We start from the raw sequence: 22,271 nt of genomic DNA, 5'->3' as shown, positions 1-22,271 counted from the left end.
TGTTCTTGTCTCACTGCAACCTCCGCCTCTTGGGTTCGAGAGATTCTCCTGCCTCAGCCTCCTGAGTAGCTGAGACTACAGGTGCCCACCACCATGCCCAGATAATTTTTGTACTTTTAGTAGAGATGGGGTTTCACCATGTTGGCCATGGTTGGCCAGGCTGGTCTTGAACTCCTCACCTCAGGTGATCCACCCTCCTTGGCCTCCCAAAATGCTGGGATTACAGGTGTGAGCCAAGGCACCCAGCCAAAAATCTTTATATCTTTATTGCAATATAATTCTCACAACATACCATTCACTGTTTTTTGTTTTTTTTTTTAATGTTTTTTTGAGATGGAGTCTCACTCTGCCACCCAGGCTGGAGTGCAGTGGTGTGATCACTGCTCACTGCAGCCTCCAACTCCTGGGCTCAAGTGACCCTCCCACTTTAGCCTCCCGAGTAGCTGGGACCACAGACATGCACCGCCACACCTGGCTAATTATTTTTATTTTTGATAGAGATAGGGTTTCATCATGTTGCCCAGGCTGATCTCGAACTCCTGAGCTTGGGTGATCACCCTTGGCCTCCCAAAGTTCTGGGATTACAGGCTTGAGGCATTGAGCATGGCCTCAATGGTTTTCAGTAATTTCACACCCTCACTGCAATCAATTTTAGAACATTTTCATCATCACCTCAAAGTGAAACCCCACACCCCTCAGCCTCACCCCCAATCCTCCTCTATGGATTTTTACCTATTCTGGATATTTCATATAAATGGAATCATACAATATATGATCCTTTATGACTTCTTGCACTTAGCATAATGGTTTCAAGGTTCATACCTACGTTGTAGCCTTTTTTTTTTTTTTTTTTTGGATAATGGAGATGGGGTTTCACCATATTGGCCAGGTTCGTCTCAAACTCCTGACCTCAAATGATCCATTCCCCTCGGCCTCCCAAAGTCCTGGGATTACAGGTGTGAGCCACCAAGGCTGGCCTTTTTTGTACTTTTAGTAGAGACAGGGTTTCGCCACATTGGCCAGGCTGGTCTTGAACTCCCAACCTCAAGTGATCCACCCACCTCAGCCTCCCAAAGTGCTAGGATTACAGGTGTAAGCCACCATGCCTGGCCATTTTTAAATTTTTTTTTTTTTTTGTAGAGACTGGGGTCTTGCTGTGTTGTCCAGGCTGGTCTCGAACTCCTGGGTTCAAGTGATCCTCCTGTCTGAGCCTCCCAAAATGCTGAGATTGCAGGCACGAGCCACTGTACCCAGCCTGTTGTAGCACCGTATTAGTACATACTTCATTCCTTTTTATTGCTAAATAGTATTCCATTGTATGGATTTAACAGCTTAAATTTATTCTTCTATCAGGTGATGAACATTTGGGTTGTTTTCAGTTTTTTGGTGATTCTAAATAATGCTGTTATGAACATTTTTGTACAAGGTTTTGTGTGGGCATGTATTTTCATTTCTCTTGGGTATATAATTAGAAGAGGAATTGCTGGGTCATATGGTAACTCTGTGTTTAACAGTTTAAACAACCGCCAGACTCTTCAAAATTAGAAATTCTGGCCAGGCACGATGGCTCATGCCTGTAATCCCAGCACCTTGGGAGGCTGAGGCTGGTAGATCACTTGAGGTCAGGATTTTAAGACCAGCCTGGCCAACATGGTGAAAACCCATCTCTACTAAAAATACAAAAATTAACATGGCCTGGTAGCAGGCACCTGTAATCCCAGCTACTCAAGAGACTGAGGTAGAATTGCTTGATTGCTTGAACCTGGGAGGCGGAGGTTGCAGTGAGCCAAGAATGTGCCACTGCATTCTAGCCTGGGTGACAGAGTGAGAAAAAAAAAAAAAAGCCTCCCTTTCATGTATCTAGCTCTATTTGTATTCATATACCCCATCGGATCTGTGAAATACTTGATCATAGGTTAGATGTGATGGCTCATGCCTATAATCCCAGCTCTTTGGGTGGCCAAAGCAGGAGAATAGATTGAGCCCAGGAGTTTGAGACCAGCTTCAGCAATACAAGGAAACCTCGTCTCTATAAAAAAATTAAAAAATTAGCTGAGTGTGATGGCACACACCTGTAGTCCCAGTTACTCGGGAGGCTGAAGTAGGAGAATCACTTGAGCCCAGGAGGCAGACGTTGCAGTGAGCCAATATTGCACCACTGCACTCCAGCCGGCGTGACAAAGAAATACTTTGTCTTAAAAAACAAAAAACAAAACCCCAAAACCCAATCATATTTTTATTATTATTATTTTTGAGATAGAATCTTGCTCTGTTGCCCAGCCTGGAGTGCAATGGCACAATCTTGGCTCACTGCAACCTCCGTCTCCCGGGTTAAAGTGATTCTCCTGCCTCCTGAGTAGCTGGTACTACCGGTGCCTGCCACCATGCCTGGCTAATTTTTGTATTTTTAGTAGAGACGGAGTTTCACCATATTGGCCAGGCTGGTCTCAAACTCCTGACCTCAGATGATCTGCCAGCCTCAGCCTCCCAAGGTGCTGGGATTACGGGTGTGAGTCTTGTATTTATTTATTGATTAATTTATTTATTTGAGACGGAGTCTCGCTCTGTCGCCCAGGCTGGAGTGCAGTGGTGCGATCTCAGCTCACTGCAAGCTCTGCCTCCCGGGTTCATGCCATTCTCCTGCCTCAGCCTCCAGAGTAGCTGGGACTACAGGCGCCTGCCACCACGGCCCAGCTAATTTTTTGTATTTTTAGTACAGATGGGGTTTCACCGTGTTAGCCAGGATGGTCTCCATCTCCTGACCTCTTGATCCACCCACCTCAGCCTCCCAAAGTGCTGGGATTACAGGCGTGAGCCACCACACTTGGCTGAGTCTTGTATTTATTTTATAATCGATCTCACACACACCTTTTTTTCTCCCTCTCCCTCACATACCCTGTTTTCTCTTTTTAGACATTAGACTATTAATTAGACATTGGACTGTTTGGCTTAATTTTCTAATTTTCTTATTTCCTGTCTCCATCTCTGCTGGTTCTTGTTCTTGGTATCTTGTTTCTTATTTGTTTGGAATTTTTGACCACAATTTATTTTTCTTGAAACTGTATCTGTGGAAATTCCCTGAGGCCTAGATTAAAGATGAGTTCATCCAGAAAGGGTCTGCATTGCTTCTGCTGGGTTCTTGGTGTTACTGTCAATCCAAAACCACTTGACATTCTTGCCATTTTCTTTTTAGGATCAACAAACAGTTTAGGCAGAAACACCACAGCCTGTGGTTATACATTCTCTGTAAATATTTAAAAGAAAAAAAATAAAAGAACTCCAGCAGGCACCTAGGTTCCAGGCAGCTAGGTTCCAGACAAACGACTTTCCATGGAGTGCCCTAGGGGCAGTTTGGGTTCTAGTATTTTTTTTTTTTTTTTTTTTTGAGACGGAGTCTCACTCTGTCACCCAGGCTGGAGTGCAGTGGCCGGATCTCAGCTCACTGCAAGCTCCGCCTCCCGGGTTTACACCATTCTCCAGCCTCAGCCTCCCAAGTAGCTGGGACTACAGGCGCCCGCCACCTCGCCCGGCTATTTTTTTGTATTTTTTAGTAGAGATGGGGTTTCACCGGGTTAGCCAGGATGGTCTCGATCTCCTGACCTTGTGATCCGCCCGTCTCGGCCTCCCAAAGTGCTGGGATTACAGGCTTGAGCCACCGCGCCCGGCCTCTAGTATATTTTTAATTCATTCTTACATAAGGATATAGTCCTTTGGGGTTCTGACTTTATGGTAAGGGCTTTCTGTTAGATTTCTAACCTTGGGTAAGCCCTGGGCTTTATTTCCTGTGCCACAGTGGTAGCCTGTGAGGTGCTATGCTCAAATTAAACTTGATAGCAAATACCCTCAAGGCAAAATAGTCTTTGGGACTCAGTAACTTCCCTGTTTACTGGCTTTCACTTAGTTTTTCGTGTTTAAATAGTCTTTAGTTTCAGGCCAACTCATAAATAGATTTTATCTGTAGAAGAATAAAGAAGAATAAAATAGGAGGAATAACTCTATCTGATGCTTACTAATATACAGTTGCAGTAATCAAGACAGTGTGGTATTGGTGGGAGGACAGACACATAGATCGATGGCAGTAATGAGAGAATGCAGAAATAGACCCCTACAAATACGCATATCTGATTTTTTTTTTTTTTTTTTGAGACCTAGTCTTGCTCTGTCGCCAGGCTGGAGTGCAGTAGTGCAATCTCGGCTCACTGCAACCTCTGCCTCCCAGCGATTCTCCTGCCTCAGCCGATCAAGTAGCTGGGACTACAGGCACGCGCCACCACGCGCAACTAATTTTTGTACTTTTAGTAGAGATGGGGTTTCACCATGTTGGCCAGGATAGTCTCAATCTCTTGTCCTCGTGACCCACCTGCCTCGGCCTCCCAAAGTGCTGGGATTACAGGAGTGAGCCACTGCGCCTGGCCCACACATCTGATTTTTGACAAAGGTGCAAAAGCAATGCAACGGAGGAAGGATTGGTTTCTCAACGAATGGTCCTGGAGAGCAGTTGGATATTCATAGGCAAAAAAAATTTTTTTTTTAATTGAACATCTATCTAAATAAACATCAGACCTTATTAAATTGGACCTTATCAAAGTTAAAAACTTTTGCTCTATAAAAGACTATTATAAAATATTATTTTTATTTATTTATTTTTTTGAGATGGAGTTTCACTCTTGTTGCCTAGGCTGGAATGCAATGGTGCGATCTCAGCTCACTGCAACCTATACCTCCCCAGTTCAAGCAATTCTCCTGCCTCAACCTCCCAAGTGGCTGGGATTACAGGGACCTGCCACCACGCCTGGCTAATTTTTTGTATTTTTAGTAGAGATGGAGTTTCACCATATTGTCAGACTGGTCTCGAACTCCTGACCTCAGGTGATCCACCCGGCTCAGCCTCCCAAAGTGCTGGGAGCTGCTGGGTGAGCCACTGCGCCCAGCCTATGTGGTTTTTTTTTTTTTTTTTTTTTTTTTTTGAGACACAGTCTCTCTGTCACCCAGGCTGGAGTGCAGTGGTACAATCTCAGCTCAATGCAAACTCTGCCTCCTGGGATCAAGTGATTCTCCTGCTTCAGTCTCCCGAGTAGCTGGGATTACAGGCACCCACCACCACACCCGACTAATTTTTGTATTTTTAGTAGAGATGGGGTTTCGCCATGTTGTCCAGGCTGATTTTGAACTCCTGACCTCAGGTGATCCACATGCCTCAACCTCCCAAAGTGCTAGGATTACAGGCATGAGCCATAGTGCCTGGCCAAGACTATGTGAAGAGGATTAAGAAACAAATGACAGACTTGGAGAAACCACAAATTGGACAAAGTACTTTTTTCTTTTTTTGAGACGCAGTCTGGCTCTGTTGCCCAGGCTGGAGTGCAGTGGCAAGATCTCGGCTCACTGCAGCCTCCGCCTCCCGGGTTCCAGTGATCCTCCTGCTTCAGTCTCCCGAGTAGCTGGGACTACAGGTGCCCATGCCCAGCTAATTTTTGTATTTTTAGTAGAGACGGGATTTTGCTGTGTTAGCCAGGCCGTTCTCAAACTCCTGGCTTCAAGTGATCTGCCCTCCCTGGCCTCCCACATTGCTGGGATTACAAGTGTGAGTTAGCGCGCCCGGCCCTTTTTCTTTTCTTTTGGCGATAGGGTCTCATTTTGTCATCCAGGTGGGAGTGCAGTGCGGTGATCTCGGCTCACTACAACCTGAACATCTGGGCTCAAGCTATCCTTCCGCCTCAGGCCCCCAAGTAGCTGAGACTACAGGAGTGAGCCACGGCACCTGGCCCCATTCTTTCTGTCTTTGGGGGCTTATAAATTTTTGCAAACTTTTCCAAATTGTCATTTTTTTCCCCCTAACTAGCCATTTTGATGTGGTTTCAGGAGGAGAATGGGATAAACACATATGATGAATGCATTATGTTTCCAAGAGCAATTGTTTAAGGCTTTTCAGAAGACCTGTGACATTTGGATAGATAACTTTCGTGGATTTTTAGAGAATGGATGTGAAGGATGGCAAGACTGGAAGCAGAATGATATATCATTGATCTTAGGAGGCACTTGGTTTTTTTTTTTGCTGTTGTTTGTGTGTGTGTGTGTTTCATTTTAATATCTTCTAACTGGGATGTTTCACTTTAGCTATTAGTCAGACAGCAGTCAAACTATATTTGTCATACTTGCTCATGAGCATCAAAGCTTGCCAAATGGATGTCTGAGGCTTGGAAGAAAACTCTAGAGCCTGGAGAGGCACAGCCTTAGGAAATGCTGCATTACCAAAGCCCTTATGACATGCACAGAGGACTACATTGCGTAGAAATTCGTGGACATCCAAGACTGAGTCAAAAAAAATGAATCCCTAACAATCAGTTTCTGAATGTGAAGTTTTAGGGATAGTTACCATGTTATTGTTTTCTATTTCCCTTTTTATGCGTGCACAAGAGTGAAATATGATAGAAATCGGTATGTATATAAATCTGTATTTTCAATACATGTAAAGCAAAAATGCTAAGTGGTAAGGAAAGCATTTGTCACAGATAATTTGCAACCTTTTTTTTTTTTGAAACAGGGTCTTGCTCTGTTGCCCAGGCCAGAGTGCAGTGGCCTGATCTCGGCTCACTGCAACCGCTGGCTCCCAGGTTCAAGCGATTCTCTTGTCTCGGCCTCCCCAGTAGCTGGGATTACAAGTGCCCGCCACCACGCCCGGCTAATTTTTGTATTCTTAGTAGAGACAGAGGTTTCGCCATGTTGGCCCGGCTGGTCTCGAACTCCTGAGCTCAGGTGATCTGCCTGACTCGGCCTCCCAAAGTGCTGGGATTACAGGTGTGAGCCACTGCGCCCCGCCATATAACCTTTTTTCTTAGTGGAACATAAAATAATGGTGAATTTTCCAACTGATAGAGTCCAGGAAACGGATAATAGTGAGCAGAGGGGAAATAACTACCGGAATACCAAGAAGGAAAAATCAGCTGGACTTGGCAGATAACTGGGGGAGAGGTAAAGGTGAAGGGGAGGCAATCTAGGATGGTTTCCAGGTTTCTGGTCTAGGCTACTGAGTCGATGTGGTAACCTGGACTGGAGCAGGTTTGGGAGGGAGTTCAATTTAGGAAGGCTATGTTGAAAGAAACTGAGGAATGAAAGTTTCACGCTTGCTTTGGTGGGACTGAACCCCGCATCTGCTATCTGGCACCGGGAGCTTGTGGCTGTGTCTCGAAGCTCCCGCACCCTCAGAGCGTTAGTCAGAGGCGGGGCGGTGGGGGCGGAGCGAGGGCCAGGGCAGGGCACCAGGGCTGGGCACCAGGGCTGGGCGCGCCCCAGGGAGCCACCGCCTCCCGCGGAAAGCGCGAGTCCGGGCACGGGGCGGGGCAGGGGCGGACACGGTCTTCAGTAACTGCCCAGCGATTGGTTGGGAGGCACCACAAACGCCTAATGAACTGCTGAAGCGCCCTCCGAGGCACAGACCTCACCTCCACCCAGCCCCGTCCCTCCGCCAGACTGGAGCGCAAACTATGGTTGCATTGATCACTGAAGGCTCCTCACAGCAACCGCTCCTTTCCAGAGTCGGATGAGAGGAGACTTGTGACTGGCAATTGGCAGGGGCGGGGCGGGCTAGGCCTGTAGCGCTGGGCGACCGTCCTGGGCATGGATTGGGCCACGGGGTTGTCACCGTTATCCGGGAGGCGTGGTCAGCGCTAATAAAGGCGGGGGCCGGCGCGGCAGCTGCAGTAAGTTCCACCGCAGCTAGACCTCGGAGTGGTCGGCGCCAGGCGGAGCTCGTCAGTTCCGTCCACTTCAGCTGCAGCGTCCCCCGCCGGGTGTCTCGCCGCAGCCTCGGGAGAGGAACAGACCCTCACTCTCTCTGTCAGAAAAATGTGAGTTGACTCTGGTGTGGGAGGCTCGGCACCTCCTTGACAACTCTCACTCCAAGCTCCCGACTCTGCGGGACGGAAAATGGCGCATTGCAGCAGCTGCAGCAACGCGGGGAGCCACCACCGCGCGCCGCCTCCGGACCGGGCCACCCCCAGGGAGGGGGGCTAGCACCCCATTCTCGCACCAGCCACAGCTAGCACCCCACGGGCGGGGCAGGGGCACAGGGGTCCCGCAATCACTGCACCCTCTCCTGTCGTCTGAGTGGCGCCTCATTCTGGTTTTAGTATAGTGGAGACTCGGAGAGGGCGGGGGCTGGGGATGGTGGATGGGGACAACTGGGCAAGGGACTCGAAAGGCATTTCTGTCATCTGGCTAAATAACTGCTTAGCGCTTCAGGAAAGACAGTCATGGGTGCAACTGCCAGTTGTTAACTTGGGTTGCCCTACAATCTCTGGATTTGTTTACCCCTCACCCAAAGTGTGATGTCTAGCCCCCCTCATGGCAGTGAGCAAAGTTCCAGAAACTTATCTGCCAGTTCTCTGGCACCAGGTGAGCAGCTCAGAAAGACTCAAGGGGTAGTGGGATAGTGGCCTGTCATCCCAAGCGGCTGTTCATGCCGAGGCCGCTCGTATAGGAGACGTTTTTCTATCACCGAGTCTTACCAAATATTTGGAGGAGAAATAGGGAGAGCGGAGCTTCCTCCTTTCCTCCAACACACACAGTTTAGTCTCCAGCAATCTTCAACATCACCCCCTTCACAAGATCCTGTGGGAAAACTACGGCTAAACAAATGAAGTACTTCTCTTTCAAGACCTCAATATGTCTAATACAGATTTTTTCTTTCTGATTCCTACCCTGGCCTGGTCCTAGATGTATTTATGTTGCTTCTATAAGTGACAAAAAAGGGAAAGATTTACTTGTGTTACATAAGGGTTGTAATTATCCCTAGATATTTTACTGCTGAATGTTTCCAACTCCCAACAAGTAGTAAGTGAAATTGGCCTTGCAAATACTTCATAGCCATTTCACTTTTTCTTTTGATTACTATGGTTTTAACCAGATATGAGTGTTCTATGCATTTTGGGCAAGCCGTAGAATTCCAGTTGTTTTCATTTTGGGGCGGGGGCCTCCAGATAGTATCCACGTGGGATGAACAGAAGGCAACAGAGAAATCCTGGTGGCTAGCGGGGCATCACGAGGTCTCTGACCTTAATCTTGTCATTGGTGCCACCATCCTGGACTGCTTCCAACCCTGGCTGCTACCTAGTCATTGAATTTTTTGCCTTAAGTCGAGAACTAGATTGCTTAGCTAGCTCAGTGGCAGGACAAGAGTCTTATGGCTCCCATGACTTTGTGTCTATCTTTGCTTTACCTCCTTTGCACCTTAGAGGGAAATGGGAAAGTGATCCTTTAAGTGGAGAATGAGTCAGGTGTAATCTGCTACTATAGCCTCTCTGAGGAGTTATTCTTTATCTTTTTAGACTAAAAGAAATTCACTTAATCAAGGAGGAGGAGCTTCTGGGTATTAGTTCTATTAGTCAAATAGTTTCCTTTTTGGTGACTTTGTGATGGTTTCATTTTTGTTCCATTCACTCTTGGACTGCTCCTGTGAAGTATGTTTGGTGAGATTCTGCTTCTGTCTGAGGAGTTCTTACTGTAATTTCTGTTCTCCATCAAATTTGAGAGATCTCCCCCCTGCCTGTGGGTGCTTCCTTGGCCAAGAACATCTCATGACTTAGGTTATACTTCTGGGAATTCTTTAGGAGGTGAGTTTAGCCTTCATGTTTTGGGACATGGAGAGGAGTTTGTCTTGGACACCACACACTGGCTTTGAGTCGTACAGAACGAGAGAACATTCTCTGTGTGTATAGTACAGTAAACCAAGATCTCTCTTTGGGATGTAAGTAACCAAGGGAGTCATCTGAGACTCTGTGCCAAATCCAGAAAAGGAAGGGACAGAATGTCTATAATGCATGCACATTGAGGACAATTTCTAGCATCTTTGCTTCCTGTCTATGCTCTTGGAACAGTTTCCATAACTAATGTAATTGCTTTGGGCCCCAGATTCTATCTAAGTGAAACCCCCATTTTCTCTGCCAAAAACAAAGCAAACAAACAGTCCTGACTCACTCCGCCTACATAGACTTTGCCTTTGGTGATTTTCTAAGCTGCCGTTATGGTAGCTCTGATTTCCTCATCTTGTGTGAAGCATAACCAATAACTGGGCACATAAACCAATAACCATAACCAATAACTTGAATGTAAAAAGGAGTGAACTGACAGACATTACAGCGTACAGCCTCCCTCCTGGCTGCTTGGCAGGATACAGCCTCCCTCCTGGCTCCCTTCACGGACTGGTGTTGAGTGTCTGCAGCTTCTCCAGGCACACGGTGCAAGCTGCCAGTGGATCTACCATTCTGGGGTCTGGAGGATGGTGACCTTCTTCTCATAGCTCCACTAGGCAGTGTTCCAGTAGGGACTCTGTGTAGGGACTCCGGCCCCTCATTTCCCTTCTGTACTGCCCTAGCAGAGGTTCTCCATGAGGGCCCTGCCCCTGCAACAGACTTTTGCCTGGGCATCCAGGCGTTTCCATGCATCTTCTGAAATCTAGGCGGAGGTTCCCAAACCTCAGTTCTTGACTTCTGTGCATCTGCAGGCTCAACACCATGTGGAAGCTGCCAAGGCTTGAGGCTTCCACCCTCTGAAGCCAGGGCCTGGGCCCTGTGTTGGCCCCTTTCAGCTACAGCTGCAGTGGCTGGGACATAGGGAACCAAGTCCCTAGGCTGCACACAGCATGGGGACCCTGGGCCTGGCCCACAAAATCACTTTTTCTTCCTGGGCCTCCAGGCCTGTGATGGGAGGGGCTGCTGTGAAGGCCTCAGACATGGCCTGGAGACATTTTCCCCATGGTGTTGGGGGTTAACATTAGGTTCCTTGCTATTTATGCAAATTTCTGTAGCTGCCTTGAATTTCCCTCAAAAAAGTGTTTTTTATTTCTTTTGTACTGCATCATCAGGCTGCACATTTTCTGAACTTTTATGCTCTGTTTTCCTCTTAAAATGAAATGCTTTTAACAACACCCAAGTCACCTTGTGAATGCTTTGCTGCTTAGAAATTTCTTCTGCCAGATACCCTAAATCATCTCTCTCAAGTTCAAAGTTCCACAGATTTCTAGGGCAGGGGCAAAGTGCTGCCAGTGTCTTTGCTAAAGCATAACAAGAGTCACCTTTGCTTCGGTTCCCAACAAGTTCCTTATCTCCATCTGAGACCACCTCAGCCTGGACCTTATTGTTCATATCACCGACAGCATTTTTGTCAAAGCCATTCAACAAGTCTCTAGGCGGTTCCAAACTTTCCCACATTTTCCTGTCTTCTTCTGAGCCCTCCAAACTGTTCCAACCTCTCCCTGTTACCTAGTTCCAAAGTTGCTTCCACATTTTTGGGTATCTTTTCAGCAACGCCCCACTCTACTGGTACAAATTTACTGTATTAGTCTGTTTTCATGCTGCTGATAAAGACATACCCAAGACTGGGGAGAAAAAGAGGTTTAATTGAACTTACAGTTCCACATGGCTGGGAAGGCCTCAGAATCATGGCAGCAGGCGAAAGGCACTTCTTACATGGCGGCAGCAAGAGAAAATGAGGAAGAAGCAAAAGCAGAAACCCCTGATAAAACCATCAGATCTCGTGAGACTTCATCACTATCACGAGAATAGCACGGGAAAGATGGGCCCCATGATTCAGTTGCCTCCCTGAGTCCGTCCCACAACATGTGGGAATTCTGGGTGATACAATTCAAGTTGAGGTTTGGGTGGGGACACAGCCAAACCATTATCAGTGGGGAAATGCCATGTAGGACAAGGCTAGCACATTTGTCCCTGTAGCCATCATGGCAGAGGACTTGTTTGAGTTGGGTCAAAGGATAGCCCCAGACAAGATCTCTTGATGCCATCCTGGACGTCCCTGAACCGCATCCAAATGTTGCTGCAGAGTCTTTCATCTTTTACATTTTGCCTCTATGCTGCATCTCCCTATTTGAGATTGCCAAGGAGTAAGAATCCATTCTAATTTTGTATAGCCTAATCATAATTGTTTAAGTGGTTTGGGGTGAGGATGCATGTGAGTCCTTTCTTTTTGTTTGTTTGTGTTTTTTTTTTTTAAGATGGAGTCTCGCTCTGTCGCCCAGGCTGGAGTGCAGTGGTATGATGTCGGCTCACTGCAAGCTCTGCCTCCCAGGTTCACGCCATTCTCCTGCCTCAGCCTCCCGAGTAGCTGGGATTACAGGCGCCCGCCACCACGCCCGCATAATTTTTTCTATTTTTCAGTAGAGACAGGGTTTCACTGTGTTAGCCAGGATGGTCTCGATCTCCTGACCTCGTGATCCGCCCACCTCGGCCTCCCAAAGTGCTGGGATTACAGGCGTGAGTCACCGCGCCCGGCCCTTTTTGTCTGTTTTTTTTTTTTAGAGATGGGGTCTTGCTATGACGCCCAGGCTGGCCTCGAACTCCTGGGCCAGGAGGATGCGAGGAGCACTTCAGCCTCCTGAGTAGCTGAGACTACAGGTGTGTGCTACCACGCACTGCTCCTTTCTTGTCCTGGTCACTTTGTGTACTCTGCCCATGTCTTTCCACAGGTCTGCTCCAGCTCAGCCACCTGCTGAAGGGACAGAAGGGACTGCCCCAGGTGGGGGTCCCCCTGGCCCTCCTCCTAACCTGACCAGTAACAGACGACTACAGCAAACCCAGGCACAAGTGGAGGAGGTAGGTAGATAGCTGTTTCTCTGAGAGTTTCCAACTCTAGGAGTTTAGAACAAAAGGGAACTTCTTATCTTTTCTCCTTTTTTTGTAGGAGAACAGTCAAAAAGGCCCCGAGAGGCAGAGCACCCTTTAGAGTTGCACGGGGCCAGACTTGTGATTCTCTGGTTGTTGTTCTTTCCTCTGTCTTTGGCAGGAAGCTTAGTAGCTTTGTTTCTGTGCCCTCCTCAGGTGGTAGACATCATACGTGTGAACGTGGACAAGGTCCTGGAGAGGGACCAGAAGCTGTCAGAGTTGGATGACCGAGCTGATGCCTTGCAGGCAGGAGCATCACAATTTGAGAGCAGTGCTGCAAAGCTAAAGAGGAAGTATTGGTGGAAAAACTGCAAGGTGAATTTTCTTGTCCCCTCCTCCATCTTTTCCTGGGCTTCCACTGGTAGAAGGCAAGAAAACCTTCAACTTCTACATTTCTTCCCTCTGATGGTGCAGTATCTCTCTGACCAGCATAATGCTTGGGAGGAAATCCGAAAAGCCTCCTTTTGAGATTGCATTACCCAGAATTGGCCACCAGGGTAGGCTAGAGTATTCGGAACCGCTATCAGGAAAAAAGTGATACCCTGAGGAGTTTGGAACGGTTAGTTAAGGAGCTTTTCCCCCATAGGAGTGGCCTGCAAAAATTTTCTCCTGTCTCATCCTCAGACACACCCAACATCAGCACAATGGCTCGGGTATATGTATATATACACACACACATTATATATATACACACACAAAATATATATATACACACACATATATACACACACATAATATATATACACACACACATATATATACACACACACATATACACACACACAAAATATGTATATACACACACATTATACACATACACATTATATACACACACACAATATATATACACATACATAATATATATACACATACACACATAATATATACACACACATATATACACACATAATATATATACACATACACACATAATATATATGTACACACACAATATATATACACACACTATATATATACATACACACATATATACACACACATAATATATATACACACACATAATATATACACACAATATATATATACACACACATATATACACACACATATGTATACACACACATTATATATAGACACACATAATATATATATACACATAATATATATACACACAGATACACATAATATATATATACACACACACACTTCATAATATATAAATATATACACACACACACACACACACTTCTTTTTCTTTAAATTAGCTCTCTCAGGTTGAAATACATATTTTTAAATGACTGCAACTTTTGGGAATGAGCTGAACACTTCACAGTGAAAACTGAACCAATTGGTTAAATATCCAGAGTCTGTATCTCTATTGGAATGCCTTCTAAAGCCCCAAGACACCAGGAACCAAGCAAAGAGGAGCTCAGTGCAGGTCCTGTGATGAATCTGAAAAGCTACAGACGTACTGAGGTTATGATCCCCTGGGAAGCAGAAGGGTAGGGCCTCTCTAAGAAGCCTGCAGGTCTCCTGGGTGATGAGTGTTTTTTCCACTGTCCTGAGGGTGGAGGGAATTCTGTTTCCCACTAGAGATGTGGTTCTTTTCCTCATTCCTGAAATTCAAGGGCTCATTTTTTGTCCATGTTTCCTCAGATGATGATCATGCTGGGAGCCATCTGTGCCATCATCGTGGTAGTTATTGTAAGTAAGTATCGCTGAGGTTGCTGGTGGGTTGAAGAGGTGGGAAGGTCCTGGAGTCTTCTCCCTGCCTGCCTGCCTGCCTGCCTGGGGAGTGGGGCTGCTCTGACTGAGGTATGGAGACCGCTGCTATGGGATCGTCACTTGGTTCGGGAGGGGGGAAGGGCAGAGACACGGGATTTCTTTGATGGACAAGGCTTCCCCCTGCAAGGCATTGCAGGGAGATGGTGCCTCCTGTTCTGAGGAAGTAGGGCTATGCTGTGTGTCACTGGCTTGGGTTGGAGGGACATCGTGGGGATGGGGCACTTAACAATGGAAAGACCTGAATGTCTGGTAACTTGGTGTAATTTGCCCTCTTGTTTTCTCCTGTCTCTTTCTCTTTTCCGTCTGGGACTTCCTGATTCCTGTGTCCAGTCTACTTTTTTACTTGAGAATGTGCCACCCCTTCCCTGTTCTCCATTGCCATCCACACTCATGTCCTCTCCCCTCTGTTTGCTCTCTCAACACACGTCCCCACCCACCGTCCTCCATTCCAGCCCAGGCTTCTCCATCACCCATTCCTCCTTTTGCGTTGCGTTCATTTGCACTCTGTCCCTCGACACTAGAAATGCTGCTCGTGGTGCAATCTAAGTCACTACCTGAAGAGCAACAGCTGGCGCCTCCTCCCCACGCGCTTCTTCTGTACTCTCAAGTTCCCCCAAAGCCCCAGAGAGTTGGAGGCCACGGGAAGGGGCAGGGAGGGGAGTAGCTGAGGCGAAGTACCCGTGAGGCTGCCCAGACTTGGGAGGAGAAGAGTATCGGTGCCCATGATGTCTCCTAGAAAACCTGGTTACTGGCAGGAGCTAGAGAGGGACTGGTAAGATGGCAGCTCACTCAGTGCTGCCTGGTCATGTGGCGCCTTCCCTCCTGAGCCAGGCCTGGAGAGGGTCCTGGCGGTGGACCAAAGTCCAACTTGGTTTCAGTGCAGCACGCTTTTCGAAAGTAAAACTTGCTTTTTGTAGTTATTTCTAATCTGTTCGTCCAGGATTTTCTATGTCTTTGGGGATCTTACAACTTTACTTTGTTCTCCAGAGGCCTGGAGAACACTTATGGATTGTGAAAATAGCAGGACTTGTTTCCATCCTAGAAGCAGTTCCATGTGCTTCTAACTGGAAGGAGCTTTCTCTTCTTTACATTTTCTACAGCATTCCGTATGAGGGCACCAAAGAAATTCATCTAGCCAGTAGTTTTATCTAGCCAAATAATTTCACCTAGCTCCCAGTTAATTGTTGGCATAAAGAGAGAGATTGCCTATTAGTTATAGAGAAACAGTGAGTCAAGTGCTTGATTTGAAAGTAACAAGCTCAGAGGAAGCCACTCCTTGCCCTCGTTAAAGAGGGTCCCGTTCCTCTCTTCCTGTTGATGAAGGGGTGTGAGGGTGTTAGAAGTGTGAGATCTTTGGATACCCATGGAATCTCTTCCTCCACACCACCCGTGCACTTGCCAAAGACAGTGATGAGGCAAGAGGTCCTTCCTGAGGCCCTGCTGATCCTCAGGATGCAGAGAAGTCATGTAGACCCACCAGCCCCACCTTGCGGGGAGGCGTGCCAGCCTGTGACAGGTGTCGTTGTGTATTGCTGTGCTGTCACGGCGCCTTCTCCTTGAGAACCGCCTGTCTGTTCTTCCTGCAGTATGTTCCCCTTCGAACCACCCTTACCTGTCTGAATTCTACTTTGCCTCCTTTCTCTTCCTCCTCTTTGCATGGTTTGTGTGTATAGACAGTGGAACCTGAGGATGGGATCTGCTCAGCCTATCTTCAGGGCAATTGCTGAGCTTCAGGATGGGTTATTAATGTGGGATAAACCCAGGTGCAAGGGGAGGAGGACAGGCTGGGAACAGAGTGGGGAATACCCATAGCCCTTTATTCCTTCCTCCCTCAGTCCACGAACAGGAAGAGGGTGAGGCCATGCTGGGCAGGGTCTGGATGCCCACTTTCCATGCAGCAGCATTTCATTGCACAAAACCATCCTTCCTTTCCCTTCGCCCTTGTTTCCCATATTCCCTTCGTCCTGCCCCAGGGCGGGACTGAAGAGCTGGAAGAAAGCAGTCAGTACCCTCCCAACGACCCCCCTCGAAGGTCTCCACTCTCCTCTGGGCTCCTCCTTGCCTAATGCAGGGGGTCACCGCTGGAGAAGAACCACCACTGTCCTCGATGTGTCCCAAGCCTGGAGCAAATCGGTCCTCTTGGCTCTCCCAGCCCTATTACAGAAATCATTCCTGGGTTTCTGTCCCTCTGAGGCTCACCAGGTGTAGTTGGCTTTGTTCTTTGGGGGTATTAGCCCTTCTACTTTCTTTCTCACCCACCCTGTACCCTCTTCTGTGTGTCTTTGCTATCCCCCTTCCCTCCCACCACTCATGTGCATGAGCAAATGTGCAACTAAACCCTGGGACTTTGCAGTCAAATGAAGCTGAGCTTCCCACATCCCCTTCTTCGGTTTGCCATGAGACGATGTGGGGTTTCCACTGTGTGTCTGTCATCACCTCTTTGTCTTTTTTTCCTAACCCTGATCTCATACTTGTATAGAGTAATAACAACAGTTGTACTTCCACCAAAGGCATGTGGCATATTTACCAATTTCATGTATTCTGAACAAAGGCAAAAAATACAAATTCCTACCACTAAACTGACTTGGTTGTTGTTTGGGTTGGAGTAGTTGGGGGGCTTGGGGGGAAGGGTGTCGTTGCTTTCTCGTAGTCTCATGTCACTTCAGGTCAGCTGGGCTGGCTTACATGTGCTGCACGGTCTTCCTGGAGATGGGAGGTCTGTGCGTCAGCACAGGAAGTGGTCTCCCAGCGTTCAGCCTGAAGCAGCCCAACTCTTGTAGGTGCTGGTGAGAGGAAGTGAGGACAGGAAGTTGCGTGGGCATCTCACACTAGCAAACAAGCACAGGTTCCCTCAGGCCTCTTCTATCTGCCTCCTGTGCTCCTTCCTAGGTCCTTGGCCTGCTTGTCCTGTCCCAGAGGATGTGCCCAGATAAGGCTGTCAGTGAACACCTCCTTACCCCCTTTTCCCCATCATCCTCACATACAGTTTTGGTATGCTGAGTTCCACCGTATTGACCAGGCACATTTTAGAAATGAATAAAAGGAGAAATCTCTCCCTTGCAGCTGAGGGAGTGAGGCATTTGCAGGTATCCTGAAACTCCCAGCAGTTATCCGAAGGAGCAGGACCCTAATTGCAGCAGAGATGCAACTGAGATGGAGCCCGGGGGTGCCTCTGAGGGCCTTTGTTCCCTACCTTAAACACTTTGCAAGTTAGAGCCGCTAGGCTTGGGGACAGGGCTCAGTTGGGACCAGTGTGGAGGAAGACAGGAAAGTGGAAATGCTTGGTCACAGCAGGCAGAAGGGGCTTTTATTTTGACAGAGCCGAGTTTGGGAGGGGTAGCCCAGCCCCAGCCCATGCCTCATTGTCCCTCACTTGTTCCTTCTCCATTTCTTCCAGCTTTGTTTTCCTACCACCACACCACCAACCTGGCTCTTTAGTCTTAACCTCCATCTGGACATTCTGCCTTCTTCTTGTCCCCTCACTTCTTCCTGTTCTCCGCCTTGGTGCATGAGCCCAGGGTGCACAGTGAAGGAAGGCAGAGGCCTATGCAGAGCCAGGCCCAGTGACCCGTGAGCTGGTACCACCTTCATGCCTTTTTAGCTCTGCGACTTGACTTAGAGTCCTTCTGGGAGCACATGACTGCTCTTTCTTTCTATTCTGAGGCAGGAGAGTGGCTACCCAGAGTGCCTTAGAGTCTTGACAGACCTTAGTGAGGTAGCTAGGAGAAAACAAGAGGGAACATGACTGGTTTCATTTTCATTTAGGGCAAACTCAAAAGCAGGAGGCTGTGATGGGTGGGTGGCTGGAGCTTGGGGCATCTGGACTTCCACCCTGGTCTGGGTGGGGAGGTGGTTAGAGTGGGTGAGGTGGGCCAGGTCCAGAACCAAGGGCAACCAGGCTCTTACCTTGGCGTCTCTGAAGCCCCAGGAACAACAGTGCAAGAAGGAAGAGGCTGCTGGCAACGATGACTCCCAAGGCTGTTCTCTGCTCTGTCGGTGAGAGCAACATGGGCGGGGATTATCGTGTGCAGGAATCATGAGCTGAGCCCTCACCTGCAGTGTCCACCCCAGGGAGGAGGAGCTACGGAGTGTGTGTGTGAGTCCCTGGTTGAGAAGCCTGGAACAAGGCACCCAGCAGCATTTGTACTTATTCATAAGGTTGCTGGATACTCGTGGGTTACTCCACACAGAATTCTCTACCTCTTCTCACCTAAGGACAAGTTTTTAAAAATTGCTTTGCAAGTGAGATTTAGGTTGGTTTATTTGTTAAGAGTTAACTTGCCTGGACACAGTGGCTCATGCCTGTAATCCCAGAAATTTGGGAGGCTGAGATGGGTGGATGGCTTGAGCTCAGGAGTTCAAGACCAGCCTTGGCAACATGGTGAAACCCTGTCTCTACCAAAAATACAAAAAATTAGCTGGTCGTGTTGGTGTGCGCCTGTGGTCCCAGCTACTCGGGAGGCTGAGGTGGGAGGATCACGAGCCTCGGAGGCAGAGGTTGCAGTGAGTCGAGATTGTGCCACTGCACTCGAGCCTGGACAACAGAGTGAAACCCTATCTCAAAACAAAATAAAGCAAAACAAAATAAAAACAACCCGTTAACTGGGATTTTGTAAATAGTTGGGGAATGATGTGAGCTGAGGTGAAACCTCAGTTTTGGGGAAGTTCACAGTCTAATGAGCGAACAAATGCCCAGTGCTCCTGGATGTTTCCATTTTGAGTTGTGGGTTCTTTCCTGTCCCTTTCCTATTTAAAACCTTTCAACAGGCAGGGTGCGGTGGCTCATGCCTGTAATCTCAGCACTTTGGGAAGCCGAGGCGGACAGATCATTTGAGGTCAGGAGATCGAGATCAGCCTGGCCATCATGGTGAAACCCCATCTCTACTAAAAACACAAAATTAGCCAGGCTTGGTGGTGCATGCCTGTAATCCCAGCTACTTGGGAGGCTGAGGCAGGAGGATGGCTTGAACCCAGGATGTGGAGGTTGCAGTGAGCTGAGATCGTACCACTGCACTCCAGCCTGGGGAACAGAGCAACATTCTGTATCAAATAAATAAAATGAAATAAATAAATAAATAAATAAATAAATAAATAAATAAAACCTTTCAATAGCATGCTATGGCTCTCAGGAATTTCCATCTTGAAGGCCCAGTGAGATCTACAGGGTTTAATTAAGCCCGTAAGGGGAATCCGGTTGCCTGTTTTTCACATTCTCTCTTTACCATTGATTGATAGGTGACCTTGGGCAAATTCATTGACATCTGCAAGTGCCAGTTTACTCACCTGTAAAATGGGAGTCATAATCCATAAAATCATACATTTAAGTGCTTTCTACAGTGCTTGATTCATGTAAATGCTCAATAAATAGAATTACCTCCGAATCTTCAGAGCCACTTTCCCTTTTTCCCATATACCCTAGGCTCTAGCTGTGCTAAGTTGCTTGCAATTCTCCAAAGTCTCTTTAGGCTGTTGTATGATTTGGCTTTCATATATGCTATTGTTTCTATCTTGAGTTCCCCTTCCCTCTAAGCTAGTTAACTTGGCTCAAATGTCATCTTCTCTGCCTACTTAGTCTTGTCTCTGTCACTGGACTAATCTCCTGGAGGGCATGATGAGGAATTACTCATCTGGGATCTCCAGCCTTAAGCACATTGCCTGGCCCCCTGGAGGCTGGAGTATAATGAAGTCTCAGGGGATGTGTGGTAGAAGCTGTGGCAGCTGCCACCTTGGGAAAGACAACCAGGAGCTGAGGCAGCAGCATGAAGCCAGGGCTGTGAACAAAGTGGATGGGCAGCAGAACAAGGCCATAGATGAGCTGGGGCAGGAGAGCCATGAGCCCTAGTGTGGAGGTGGGGAAAGGGAGGACACTCCCAGTACCTGGTGGGACAACCTGGGTGCTGGCCCCAAGGGGCTCCTCCAGAGAGATGTGGGTGACCTGGCAGGTGTAAGTGGCACCTGCAGAGCCAGGTTCTGCGATGAGAGAGGAGGAGATGCTGTAGGTGCCTGCCACGCTTTGCCTGAGGCTGGAAAAGGAGGCACCAGAGACTTGGACTGGGGATCCGCCCAGTTCCTGTCGGGTCCACGTCACTGCCACATCCAGAGGATAATAGCCAGCAATGTCACAGATGAGGGTGGGCAGCAGAGCTTCGTTTGCCAAGCTCAGTCGTACTTTGGGGGAAGCTGGAGAAAGAATGAATAAGATTACACATGGATCTAACTGGGGACAGCGGAGGAGCCTGAAGCCTTTTCTTCCTGCCAGGATGAGAGTAGATTGTGGAGGCTAAAGTGTCCCTTGGTGGTGTACCAAGGCGAGGGTGTGTGCAGGGCCCACCTGGATGCAGGCCGTAAGTGGGGGCGGCGGGGGGGTTACATTTTCCAGAAAAGTGATAGTTGTAAAGCCAACTAAAGGTTGGCTGGCTTCTTACCGTCATTCTAAGCCAGATATATATATTTTTAAGATGATGTCTTGCTCTGTCGCCCAGGCTGGAGTGCAGTGGCATCTGCACTTCGTCTGCCTCAGCCTCCTGAGTAGCTGGGACTACAGGCGTGCACCACCACGCCTGGCTATTTTTTGTATTTTTAGTAGAGATGGAGTTTCACCATATTGACCAGGCTGGTGTCAAACTCCTGACCTCGTGATCTGCCTGCCTCGGCCTCCCAAAGTGCTGGGATTATAGGCGTGAGCCACCGCGCCCAGCCTCTATGCCAGAGATTTTAAAGGATAGCAGTGATAATGGTCAGAACCGCTTCCACTGCCCTGCCTTGGTTTGCTGCTGCTGCCATTCAGGATGTGGTCCAAAAGGACTGGGGTGATGGAGACAGCTGGCCACAGCAGGACAGCAGGATCCTGGACTGGAAATCTCTTGGTGGAATTATCCTGGAGTCCAGCGGGACTCCTTATCTGATGCCATCTGTGCTTCCGCGGTGAAGATGGCATGTAAGTGGTGGGACTGAAGCCTGCTTCTCAGGAAAGCACTCTTGCATTTGGGTCCCAGTCTGAAAACGCTCCCAGTGGACATGTTATATCCCCTTCCCTGGGATAACCATGTCCTGGCCTCACCTTGGATGTTGAGCTGGATGATCTGCTGAGTTCGGTACAGAGAGGTGGTGATCTGACAAACGTAGGTCCCCTCGTCCTGTATAGTGAGGCTGGGCAGGGTGAGGGAGGCATCCCTGGCCATGCCCAGCTGCTCAGGCTCCAGGGTAGCGCCCTTCCGCACAGCCTGCCCCTGCCCTGTGGTCCAGCTGTACACCAGCTGACCCCTGCCCTTGTGCTGCAGCCGCCACTCCACACTGATGAGGTCCAAGCCTGGTGCCATGGAGAAGCCACAGTCCAAGGAGGCTGAGGACCCCAGCAGGAAGGTCAGGGATTGGGTCTGTGTCGTCACCTGGAACTCCACTGTGAAGAGGAAAACAGGGGTGATTTGTGGGCTACTTCCTCCTTGAGGTCACCTGATCTCCAAGCTGTGGGCATGTCGTGTGGCATACACCTGCCTCTTCTTCCGTGCCTGACAGGCCAGATGAGCTTATTTTCCATCACACGGAACCAAAAAGAAATGGGGCTCTGGAAAGGCAGCATGGTGCGCATGATGGCCATCACCATTTTGGGATCACTTACCCTAGGATAATTTAGTGAAAGCTATAGATCTCTCACCAGGAAAAATACACATACAAAATTAAGAGTTACCATCAATCTTCAGGTAAGTACTACTAGAGTAGCAGAAAAAGCTCTGAAACCCTGGTGTTCCACTTACTGGCTCTGTGACCTTTGACAAGTCACTTGCTGTTACCAAGCTCACCTACTTAAGCAAGGATGCTGTGAAGACTAGGAACAAGAGTTTAAAAAGCACG

At 48.2% G+C, this 22,271-nt stretch overlaps 2 protein-coding genes across 4 annotated transcripts in view; one reads left to right on the top strand and one right to left on the bottom strand.

The window, feature by feature from the left end:
* Positions 1-7,388: 7,388 nt before the first annotated feature.
* VAMP1 (vesicle-associated membrane protein 1 (synaptobrevin 1)) lies at positions 7,389-16,994 on the top strand. 3 transcript variants are annotated; one of them, XM_011982944.1, is made up of 5 exons: positions 7,389-7,847; positions 12,479-12,605; positions 12,831-12,989; positions 14,292-14,343; positions 16,394-16,994. In XM_011982944.1, coding segments are annotated over exons 1-5 (351 nt in total). In that variant the 5' UTR covers positions 7,389-7,845; the 3' UTR covers positions 16,405-16,994. The 3 variants fall into 3 exon arrangements, with proteins under 3 accessions (XP_011838334.1, XP_011838335.1, XP_011838333.1); XM_011982945.1 differs by having other exon boundaries at positions 16,267-16,994; XM_011982943.1 differs by having other exon boundaries at positions 14,751-16,994.
* TAPBPL (TAP binding protein-like) overlaps positions 16,917-22,271 on the bottom strand; it is a 10,639-nt gene continuing 5,284 nt past the window's right edge. The window contains exons 4-7 of the mRNA XM_011982946.1: positions 21,481-21,819; positions 20,298-20,600; positions 18,327-18,410; positions 16,917-17,203 (exon numbers count right to left, since the gene is read on the bottom strand). Of these exons, the coding sequence (XP_011838336.1) occupies positions 17,088-17,203; positions 18,327-18,410; positions 20,298-20,600; positions 21,481-21,819 (842 nt within the window). The 3' untranslated portion in view covers positions 16,917-17,087. The remainder of the gene's footprint in view (positions 17,204-18,326; positions 18,411-20,297; positions 20,601-21,480; positions 21,820-22,271) is intronic.

This window comes from Mandrillus leucophaeus, unplaced genomic scaffold (genome assembly GCF_000951045.1).
Source record: "Mandrillus leucophaeus isolate KB7577 unplaced genomic scaffold, Mleu.le_1.0 Scaffold245, whole genome shotgun sequence".
Classification (NCBI taxonomy): domain Eukaryota; kingdom Metazoa; phylum Chordata; class Mammalia; order Primates; family Cercopithecidae; genus Mandrillus; species Mandrillus leucophaeus.
The sequence above is the reverse complement of the archived record's forward strand: the minus strand, read 5'-3'. Positions and strand labels throughout refer to the sequence as shown.

Excerpts from the sequence above, each read along its gene's own strand:
- VAMP1 (XM_011982943.1), top strand. Across the intron at positions 12,606-12,830 it reads CCCAGGCACAAGTGGAGGAG|GTGGTAGACATCATACGTGT; the intron begins GTAGGTAGATAG and ends TGCCCTCCTCAG. Across the intron at positions 12,990-14,291 it reads ATTGGTGGAAAAACTGCAAG|ATGATGATCATGCTGGGAGC; the intron begins GTGAATTTTCTT and ends ATGTTTCCTCAG.